The sequence below is a fragment of the Emiliania huxleyi genome (genome assembly GCF_000372725.1).
Source record: "Emiliania huxleyi CCMP1516 unplaced genomic scaffold EMIHUscaffold_26, whole genome shotgun sequence".
Classification (NCBI taxonomy): Eukaryota; Haptophyta; order Isochrysidales; family Noelaerhabdaceae; genus Emiliania; species Emiliania huxleyi.
In genome coordinates this window covers 67,701-78,578 of record NW_005200088.1, presented here as the reverse complement: position 1 = coordinate 78,578, position 10,878 = coordinate 67,701, and the positions used below count along the sequence as shown (strand labels likewise).

The following is a 10,878-nucleotide window of genomic DNA, read 5'->3' as shown; positions in this document are numbered from 1 at the left end:
AGAGAGAGAGAGAGAGAGAGAGAGAGAGAGAGAGAGGGAGTGGAGTGCGAGGGCCGGGGAGAGAGAGAGAAGATAACGCGGCTGCATGCGTTGCTGCATGGTGGTGCCAGTCGCGAGGGGGTGCGCGAGACCGAGATACGCGAGAGCGGGGCGTCCCCTGCCCCCGCGTTTTTTCGTTTAATTTTTTTGAGACAGCCTCACAGAGGCAGAGCTAGTTCCATTTCACACACAGTGTGGCACGTGCCGCACAGCCGCCCGCGTTACACAATCTTGATTTTGGTCATTTGCTCAAGTCTTCTGGGGAGCATTTTTCCAAAAGCCCCAATGGGGTCGAGCCTCTACGCTCTCGCTGCCATGAACGGCGGTCCATTCTCGTCCGACCCAGTGGTTCGAAAGGGATTACGTTTCACCTCTTCCCGATGCCAAGATAGGCGGCTGCACGTGTGGGCGCGAGTACCGCTTTACGCGTCTGCACGTGTGGCCGCGTATCTTGGCTAAGATATCGTCGGCACAGACTGACACGTATCAGCCCCGCCGATGCGCGGCAGCGGGTGAGGGCGGCTATTCTCCCCCGAGGCAGGCAAGGATACACAGTCCGTCGCGCGTGTAAGTCCCGGTTGCCGTGCGCGCCAGCGCGTGTGGCCGCGTACCTTAGCTAAGATACGCGCGCACGGGCGTGGGTGGGTAAAAACGGGTCACTTTGCGGGGTTTGCCGTCAAGGATCGCCGCAGGATCCCCTCACCGATTCGAGGTGCTCTGTGCTGGCGATGCACAGGTTGCTCCTCTACGCTCTCGCTGCCATGAACGGCGGTCCATTCTCGTCCGACCCAGTGGTGCAAGAGGATTACATTTCACCTCTTCCCGATGCATGCACTCAACCCGTCCTTCGAAGCACAGCGCCACTCCGTGGCGACCAGAGATGGATGCCTTCGTGCTGCTGTGCCACGTTCGAGACGGCATCTCGCTGCCAAAGGTGGCAGAGCAGTGGCCGTTTGAATCCGCCACCAAACGAAGCAATGAGTAAATCAAATGTTGATGGATCATTCTTAACCCACCGGCCCGGGGGTTCCTTCTGCTTACGTCACTGACCTCGCGACCGACGGCAGCGCCGAGCTAGACCCAGACGGCCTCCCAACACCCTCCTCCGCTACTGACACTATCTCTCTCCTCGCCATCCCGCTCCACCTCACTCAAACGCCGCGCTGCGCTGACGGGCCTGAGCCTACACGCCTACACACCACGCGCACACGTATCGCAGTCCCGTTATCAGCACTAAATCACTGTCGCTATCTTAGGAACGTAGCAGCAATCCACACCTCCACTTCCGCCGATCTCTCTCGCGTACTTCCTCCATGCCTTCACCATCGCTTATCTCGACACTTCTCTCCACCTGCCACCCTCCCCACCGCCACCGCCCTTGCCGCCGCCCTCTCCGCCCCCCCCAACACCGACGTCACGATCTCCGCCATCCCCGAGCCCTCCTCTTGCGAGCCCGCCACCATCGTCACCGCTGCCCTCGCCACAGACGCCCTCGCCATTACCGTCGGTCCGTCGCACACCCACCGTCTTCGCCGCCGACGTCACCGTCGTCTCCCCTCCGCCGCCCCTCTCAACACCGCCTATACCGCCTAGGGGCGGCTCCTCGACCCAGCGGTCGCTCCAGCGGCGGGGGTCGTGGGGGGGGGCCTAGCTCTCGTCTCCCCCCGGGAGGGGGGGGGGACAGGGCCCGGATTCGCCGACGGCCCCGCTTCTCCCCCCTCCCGCTCCGCATCAGGCCGCAGACTGCGCAGTAGTCGCGTCGCCTCCCCCCTCGCTCGGTCCCTCTCAATTCGGTCCCACACTGACCGGGTATCAAAGGCCGAGTTGTGTTCGGACAGCGGGCCCGCCGATGCCACACGCCTCTTCACACAGCAGGCGTACGCCTTCAGCGCCTGCCCCCCCGACGACATCGTTCCCGGTGCAATGTCGTTGACGAGGTAGTCCTCCCCCTCCCACCGGAAAACCTGCCCAAGAAGGTCCGTCGAGCCAACCAGTCGTCTTGCCAGGCTCCGCACTTCCCGCGGCTGCACCGGCCTGAGAACGCCAGTGCTGACCGCGAGCGACAGACCTATCGCCCTAAGCTCCGCCAGGACCGCCTTCTCGCCCGCCGCCGCGGCCGCCCGATCCTTCTCGGCCTCCCGAATTGCCTCCTCCCGTCTCCTTGCTCTGTCTGCCGCCGGCACGAACCTCATCGGGCTGCCTCGTTCCCTTCCTGGCAAGATCCGCGTCGGGGCCGGCCGATCCACCGGTGCCGCCCCGGCTCGGGGTGCGCTCGCCTGTTGCGACGGCTGCCCCCCCCTCGCCGCCCCCCCGCATCTTTGTCTCCTCTTCTCACGGACCACAGGGGCTGCACAACAAAAGCACACAAACACCCCCTGCCCCTGCATGGCGTGGCACAGGCGCGTCCTCATCCCCTCCTCCGCTTCCCCTTCCACCCGTTCAGAAATCCGTTCCAGGATGGCGCTGACCACCTCCTCAGCCACCTTCGTAGCCGCCGGTCCGTCTTCCGGCTTCACGTGGAACAGTGTGCGAAATTTGCCGCCGCACCCATGACAGGCGGCTAGCGCAGGGAAGCGCTCCGTCCCGAGCGACTCGAGAGGAATCCCCACCGCTTGCCAGTGGCGTGTCACCTGTATCGCCCGCTGCTTGGCCACCCGAGCCACCATCCTCAGGGCGCCTCCCTCCATCCCGAGCAGCGCCCCCGCCATCTCTGCCTCCGCCATTCCCACCAGTCGCAGGAATCGGGGGAGGGCGGCCGGAACCGCTCCGTCGGGGACGGCCTCCTCCGGGGCCTCTCCCGCCAGCCCGTGTAGCACTTGCAGCGTTGCTGCCGCGTCTTTCGCCTCCTCCCCGCCCCCCACGGCCCCGTCTGACAAAGGTAGGAATGACAGGGAGTCGGGCTGCCAGCGCACCACCCTCCATGGTGCCATGAAGTCCACCGCCCCGCAACACGTCTGCGCAGTCCACGCCAGCGTCCGCCGGACCCCGCCCCCATACCACGTAGGGGCCCATCTGGTCGGTGCGCCTGACCCTCGCCCCCCCGTACCACCCGCCACGAATGCAAGCCGCCGCAGCGCCTCGGTGCCCACCGTCCTGGCCACGTCGTCCCTCCTTGACGCAAAGAGGAGGACTCTGACGTCTCGAGGGTTCATCAGCCGGCTGTGACGGCGGAGCACTCCCAGTTGGCGGCATCTCGGCGGGCGGAGGGGGTCCTCTCCACCCCCTGCCCAGGCGTGGGTGTTCGCGTATTGCAATAAGCCGACTCCGTGGCGTTGGCCCATCCCGCCGCGTGACCAAAGGCGATCGTCCCGGCCGGGAAGAAGAGCACCGCGTCCACCGCCGCCCCGCTACTGCTAAGGTTCTGATAGGCGCGGACGGACTTCTGCTCCCCCTCGTGTGCCCGTGTTCATCAACCACGGTCAGAACATTGTGTGGCCACGGAGTCCTCGACCACGCATCCGCGGCTACGTCGTCCACCTCCACCCCCTACTCCCCCCCCGACCACGCGACCTGTGTTTTGTTTAAATTCTTTCTTAGGTTCAGATGGCATCTGGATCTGTGTTGAGGTTTTTGAACTCGAAGACGCCACGCTGCCTTCCGTCCCCCCCACCTCTCCCTGTGTCAAACGATGGGCCAGTTCTCGGCGGGCTACGATCACACCTGCGGCATCCGGACGGACACCTCGCTCGCGGAGTGCTGGGGCTGGAACAACCACGGCCAGTCCACCGTCTCGCCAAACGTGCAGTACACGCAGATCTCGGCGGGCGGCTCCCACTCTTGCGGCATCCGGACGGACACCTCGCTCGCGGAGTGCTGGGGCTCGAACGCCGACGGCCAGTCCACCGTCTCGCCAAACGTGCAGTACACGCAGATCTCGGCGGGCGCCTACCACACTTGCGGCATCCGGACGGACACCTCGCTCGCGGAGTGCTGGGGCTCGAACGCCGACGGCCAGTCCACCGTCTCGCCAAACGTGCAGTACACGCAGATCTCGGCGGGCGACGGTCACACCTGCGGCATCCGGAAGGACACCTCGCTCGCGGAGTGCTGGGGCTGGAACTCATACGGCCGGTCCACCGTCTCGCCAAACGTGCAGTACACGCAGATCTCGGCGGGCGACTACCACACTTGCGGCATCCGGACGGACACCTCGCTCGCGGAGTGCTGGGGCTCGAACGCCGACGGCCAGTCCACCGTCTCGCCAAACGTGCAGTACACGCAGATCTCGGCGGGCGCAGACCACACCTGCGGCATCCGGAAGGACACCTCGCTCGCGGAGTGCTGGGGTTGGAACGACGACGGCCAGTCCACCGTCTCGCCAAACGTGCAGTACACGCAGATCTCGGCGGGCTACCTCCACACCTGCGGCATCCGGAAGGACACCTCGCTCGCGGAGTGCTGGGGTCGCAACGACGTCGGCCAGTCCACCGTCTCGCCAAACGTGCAGTACGCGCTGCCGCCGCCTCCCTCCGCCTCGCCGTCGCCGCCGCCGCCCTCCGCCTCGCCGTCGCCGCCGCCTCCTTCCGCCTCGCCGTCGCCGCCGCCTCCCTCCGCCTCGCCGTCGCCGCCGCCTCCCTCCGCCTCGCCGTCGCCGCCGCCTCCCTCCGCCTCGCCGTCGCCGCCGCCTCCGTCCGCGTCGCCGTCGCCGCCGCCTCCGTCGGCCTCGCCGTCGCCGCCGCCGCCGTCCGCCTCGCCGTCGCCGCCGCCTCCCTCCGCCTCGCCGTCGCCGCCGTCGCCGTCCGCCTCGGACCCGCCGTGCTTCCCGAGCTCTGCGACGGTCCAGCGCGCCGACGGGGCTACCGCCCCCCTCTCCTCCTTCTCCGCGGGGAATCGATCCTCGTTGCGGCGGCCGACGGCACCCTCGCTTTGGATGGCGTGAGAGCGTTTTCATCTGTTTCACAGTCGCTTACTTCACTAGGCACCCTCGGCTTCGACTTCGTCTCCTCCTTTTCGCTGGCCGACCCGTCCGCCAAGGCGGCTTTCCTCTCGCTCGCCACCGGGACGGGGACGGTCACGCTCACCCCGACGCACAAGCTGCCCGCCGGCCCGGCAAAGGCGCTCAAGCAGGCGTCCGAGGTTGCCGTCGGAGAGACGATTTGGCTCGCGTCGCCGGCCGCGGGCACGCTCGTGCAGGCGCGTCCATACCCCCACACCACACACACACACACCTGCCTCTCCCGATGGGAGCCCCCCCCCCCCCCCCCCTCCGTCCTACGACCCTCACAGGGGACCGGTGCAACATACCCCCCGGCGCCAAGATCACGATGAACGTGGTCGACCTCACCATGGCGCTAAAGGAGAAGACCAAGGAGGTCACCAAATCCAAGGACAAGAACAAGGTCCACTTCCGCGTCGAGATTATGCCGCAGTCGACCCTCCTCGCCGAGTCTGTTGACGAGGCCGAGATGACGCGCACCATGCGCAACCTCTTCCAGGCGCCGCGGGGGACGACCCTCGAGATCGATGTCCGGAAGGCGGTCCAAAAGGCCTTCGAGGGATTCTCGTTCAACATCACTGCGATGAGCTTCTATGTTGACATCACGGTCAAGCGGGACGACGAGTCGAAGGCCCTATAGCGGCCCACCCACAACTCTTCCCTACTGACCAAAGACAGAATCCCCCCTTCCCCCCCTCCCGATGCAGCACCCTATCTGCATGATCAAGCCGCGCGCGGACTGCCAGACGACCTCCGGCGCGGCCATCCGCATCGAGCCCATTTCCGGCATCCGAGGCAAGCCCGCGATGGCGTGGCAGCACGACGAGAGCCACTCGGCGGCGAGCAACACGCTCTTGGGCTTCACACCCACGCCGCCCCCCCCGCCCGACGTCCCCATGCACGTCTGGGCGCGCCCTCTCGTGCTCGCGATTCAGGAAGTCTGCTTCGCCTCGGGCCGCATCATGATGCCGTACTCGAAGGGCCTCGACGGCGCGGCCCCGGGCACCAAGCTGTTCGGGTGCCACACCAAGGCACAGACCCCCCCTTCTTCCCCACCCTTCCTCCCGCCCTTGACTGCTCCACCAATCCACCAAACAGGTCCAATTCGACGCCCTGCACGACGTCCTCATCCACAACCCCAAGGGCCTCCCCGCGATCACCAAGGCGGACGGCCGCATCCACGTGGCGGACAAGGACGGCCGCTCCTGGCAGTTTGACCTCTTCTCCCGCCGCGAGTCCATCTTCTGCTCCAAGCACGAGTCGCAGCAGACCGCACAAAAGAAATCACAGAAAAAGAAAACCACTCTGGAATATAGGTGCCTCAAGCTGCCTCCATTCGCGAGGTTCAACGGCGTCGTCGCGCACCACATCACCCAGCTGCAGCAACAAGGGCTGGTGGGGGACTTGAGCCGAGTTTCGGCCACCAGATCGCGTTCTCTCCGCCCGACGGCGCCGAGGCGCGCCCGGACTGGAGCGCGCTGTCCGACGTGTGGCGCGAGCACGTGCTGCCGCACGCGGTGGCGCGCTGAGGCCGAGGCACTACTCGAGTACTGGTCGCGGCGCTGGGCGAACACTCACATCGGCGCCTCGGCAAGCCGCCGTGGTGTACCTGTGTTAGTGCTCTTCATGTCCTCGAGCGCGGTCCGACAGCGACCAGGAGCGAAAGCGACCAGTAAGGTGGAACGCCTTCTTTTTTTGGAGCGCTTGGAGTTTCTTTTTGTTTTTGCTATTTCTCCTGGCGGTTTTAGGTCCGGCTCTGAGGGCGGGGGCGTAGGTAGTGGTAGAGGTGGGGGCCTCAGGTGAAGGCAAGAGGGCCGCAGGCCCTCAGAGGTAGAGGTAACCTAGACCCCTCCCTCCTACTCGGCCCTCAGAGCCGAGTTAGGACCCTCACACAACATTACACAGCAGGCGAAAGATTTTTAAAGAAATTCGCAGATAATCGCGCGTAAAAATCTCTCTCGCACCGCCGAGGCGCTCTCTGGCGGGCGCCGTGACGACGCGGCGACTCGCTGACATGGCGTCCGCCGCGAGCCCGCCCGCCACGCTGCTCGCCGACATCGCCGCCGGCCACCTCGCCTCGCTCCACGCCCACCTCTCCGGCCGGCGGACGCGCGGCAGTCTGGTCACACCGCCATCGCCGCCGACGTTGTTATGACCCCCCCCAATGAACAACCAGTGAGGGAGGGCGAGACCGAGGGGTCCCGTACCATGCGCAATCGACCCTATGGATCGTGCTCATCTTGAAGTGCCACGTAAACCGAGGCTGGAACGTCGCACCGACGACGCTGCCCACGCGACGCGGCGCATGGCGGCTCGTCCATCGAGCTCCGCCGACGAGGAGACGCGGCAGTGCATCCGCGGTTTAGTCGCATGCATCCGCGCCAAGGGCAGCGGCGCCGAGGGCAAGGACGTCGAGCAGGCGAGCCCTGTAGAGGCCCAGGCTTGCGCCCGCCACCCATCCCGCCCGTCCGACGGCGTCCGCCCTCCCCGATCTCGCTCGCAGCTGCGCAAGGTTGTGCAGATCCTCTCGCTCTCCGACGATGAGCTGACCGCCATGCCTGAGGACCAGCGCTCGACGGTGCTTCAGATCCGGCAGTCGACGCTCGAGAAGATGCGGCTAGCAAAGGCGAGCGGCGGCTCCGGCCTCCCGGTTGCGCCGGGCTCGCCCCGCTCGTTCGCCGCGTCAGCCGCGATGCGCTCCTCTCCGCTCGCCATCCCGGGTTCCCTCGGCCGCGCCTCCGTGCCGCGGGAGATGCCTGCGATGGCGTCGTCGTTCGAGCCCGGCTTTGGCACAGCGGCGCACTCGGCGCCGGCAGCATACTACCATGGCTTGGGTCCGGCCGGAGCAGGAGGCGCCTCCTCGCTCTTTGAGCTCGGCGGCTCGCCTCCTCCCGGGGCGCCGCCGCCCTACTCGCACGCCAGCCCTGCGAGCCCTCTGCCGGGGCCGGTTTCGCCTATGCCGCCGCCCGCCTTTTACGTGCGGAAGACCCCTCCGTCTTCCTCGGGGCGGGAGAGCAGCGAGAGAAGCTCCTTCTTCTCCTCCGGCGGCGCTTGTAGCGCGCCGGAGAGAGCAGGCGATTAGCCCACCGCTGCGCCTGGCCAGGCCCCTCAGAAGCAGAGCAATTTTGGCCGAAACCGCCGACGCCCGCGCTCGACGCGCTCGGCGGTGGTGGCTCGTACGCATGGTGGAGGAGGGAGGGGAGGGGGGGAGAGAGGGCGGAGGGGGAGCGGGAGAGAGTGCGCGGAGAGTGCTGTTGCCGACGCAGAGTGCAGCCCTGTAACATTGTCGAGGGGAGAGAGAGCGAGAGCGTGCGCCCCCGTGAGGCCGCGTGTGTGTTCAGTGTCCTCTCAAGAGTGCGCGGTGTGTGGGGCATCGGGAAGGCGGCTCAAGTCGTGATCTTCTCATTCCATGTCTGTCTTTTTCGAATCGCGTGGAGAACCTGAAACTGAGGCTTCGAAATAAACTGATAACTGTGCGACAATGCTCAGTGGGGTGCAGTGGGGCGGGCGCCCAGCTACGGGTACGCGTACGGCTCTAGCAGTCTAGCTCTAGCGGTCACGGCAGCAATCATAGACCAATCGGAATGTGCGGCGAGACACGCCAGATACGGACAGAGGCACAGAGCCTTTCAGAGGTCTCAGAGCGCGCCACCACGACCGCACGAGCGGCGAGCGCGGCGGCCGGCGCGCTCTTTGTCATCCACCGCTCTCTGGCCGCGTCCCGTCCGCCGGCACGCGGCTCACGCTCACCTCTCCGACCTTCTTCCGGACGAACGCCTCCAGCCGGACCGCGCAGTCGTAGTACTCGTTGTTGTCGCCGTTGTACACGCGGCAGTTTTCGCACATGCGCAGCAGGTCGGCGAGGAACTGGTCGAGCGAGGTGTAGTGTGGAGGTGCGCCTAGGAAGTGTCTAGGAACTGTCTCGGAAGGGTCTAGGAACTGGTCGAGCGAGTTGTAGTGTGGAGGTGCGCCCGCCCGCGGCGTGAGCCTCGCCCGCACCGACGCCAAGTCCACCGGGTCCTTGATCACCTGGGGGAGCGAGATTCGATTCGATTCGATTCGATGACACACGTCCACCGGGTCCTTGACACTTGAGGGAGCGAGATGGCCCGAGACGGCCCGAGATGCGGCCCGCGATGACCCCACGATCACCCGAGATGACTCGAGATCACCCCGAGATGGCCAGAGATGCGGCCCGAGATGACCCCGTGATCGATCACCCGAGATCACCCGAGATCACCCGAGATGGCCCGAGATGAGATGGCCCGAGATGGCCCGAGATGGCCCTCCACTGGGCGCGTGACCAGCGGCTGGCGCCAGCGGGGGCGAGTTCATCCCGGCAAGTCGCGGCGACTCTCGGCTAGTCTGCCGCCTCGTAGTAGTCCGGCGCGAGCGAGGTGGAGACGGCCGTCTGGAAGGGCCATGCGTCTGCGTGTGTGGCAACCTCTGCAAGCACGGCCTGCTGGCAGTCGGCGAGGGGTTGGGGAGGGGGGCAGGGTTTGGGATAGGGGGGAGGGTCGGGTTCGGGATAGCGAGAGGGTCAGGGTTCGGGTTCGGGTTCGGGTTCGGGTTCGGGTTCGGGTTCGGGTTCGGGTTCGGGTGAGGGTTCGGGTGAGGGTGAGGGTTAGGGTGAGGGTTAGGGTGAGGGTGAGGGTGAGGGTGAGGGGTAAAGGTCGCCTGCAGGCAGTCGGCGAGCGGGACTGGCTTGCCTTGCATGGAGCAGTGCAGCGCGCTCTCCCGCCAGGACGTCCCCTGCAGCCCGGCCGGCACCCCTCCCTCCGCCGGGTCGTACCTGCGCGACACGTCCCGGACATGTCTCGCGGACACGTCCCCCTCCCGCCCGCAGTCTCCCCCGCGCAGGGCGCGTACCCCGCGTACTCCGCCTCCTGCTGCTGCGCGCCGCCCGCCTCCATCCGCTCCGCGATCGCGCGGCGCTGCTCCTCGGCGACGAAGCGGATGTTGAGGTAGTCCACCTGCGTGTCTAAGAAGTGTCTAAGAAGTGTCTCGGAAGTGTCTCGGAAGTGTCTCGGAAGTGTCTCGGAAGTGTCTCGGAAGTGTCTAGGAAGTGTCTCGGAAGTGTCTCGGAAGTGTCTCGGAAGTGTCTAGGAAGTGTCTCGGAAGTGTCTCGGAAGTGTCTGGGTTGTTGAGGTAGTCCACCTGCGTGTCGATGGCGCACTCCATCAACGTGCCTCCGTCGTAGTCCTTGATGTAGCCCAGCCACCGCTCGCGCTTCATCGTCACCTGAGGGCGTGCGCGTGTTCGACTGAGGTGTGCCTGGCCCCGCTCCAGCCCTCATCTGCACGCCTCCGACCGCAGGGCTGTCCGCGCACCTGCTTTTGGAAGCCCTGCTTGCGGAAGTAGCCAATCGCGTGGTTGTCGGCGTACGTGAGAAGAAAGTGGATCCCCTCGCGCTTGCAGTGCTCCTTGAGCTGGTTCATCAGCCGCGTGCCGTACCCGCGCACCTGGTGCGTCGCCGAGACGGCGCAGAAGGCGATCTCTGCAAACGCCTGCGTCGCGTGCCTCCGGTAAGTGACGCCGCCCACGATCTCGCCCTCAAAGACGCAGGCGAGCGAGGTGTGCGAGCGGTCGAGGACGAGCCGTACGATGTACTCCTTCCCCATTTTTGGCAGCTGCTTCGAATAGATGCTCTTCATGTCGATCAGTGAGATGAGCGAGCGGTCGAGGCCGTCGTTCTTGACGACGACGAAGCGCAGACGGCCCTCACGCTCGTCCTGCGCGTGCTGCCGCTCTCGCGCCAGCGGCGTCTGGTCCGACTTGTTGTCGACCGCGAGCTCTGCCGAGGCCATGGCGCGACGTCCTGCCTGCGCGCGCGGCGACCCGTGGATTTCTTTTAGTTTTTGTCCTACAGTTCCTTCCCCTCGAAGCCATCAAGCCGAGCCTGG

General features: G+C 66.0%; 2 protein-coding genes across 2 annotated transcripts; one reads left to right on the top strand and one right to left on the bottom strand.

The window, feature by feature from the left end:
* Positions 1-7,280: 7,280 nt before the first annotated feature.
* On the top strand, positions 7,281-8,057 carry EMIHUDRAFT_206144 (hypothetical protein; the record flags this gene model as incomplete). The annotated part of the gene is made up of 2 exons (XM_005777442.1): positions 7,281-7,403; positions 7,479-8,057. 2 exons carry the CDS (start codon positions 7,281-7,283, stop codon positions 8,055-8,057), a joined length of 702 nt encoding a protein of 233 aa, XP_005777499.1.
* Positions 8,058-8,412: 355 nt separating this feature from the next.
* Positions 8,413-10,782, bottom strand: EMIHUDRAFT_427068 (hypothetical protein; the record flags this gene model as incomplete). The annotated part of the gene is made up of 7 exons (XM_005777441.1): positions 8,413-8,874; positions 8,951-9,004; positions 9,348-9,434; positions 9,653-9,767; positions 9,845-9,948; positions 10,133-10,216; positions 10,306-10,782. 7 exons carry the CDS (start codon positions 10,780-10,782, stop codon positions 8,722-8,724), a joined length of 1,074 nt encoding a protein of 357 aa, XP_005777498.1. The 3' UTR covers positions 8,413-8,721.
* Positions 10,783-10,878: the final 96 nt, after the last annotated feature.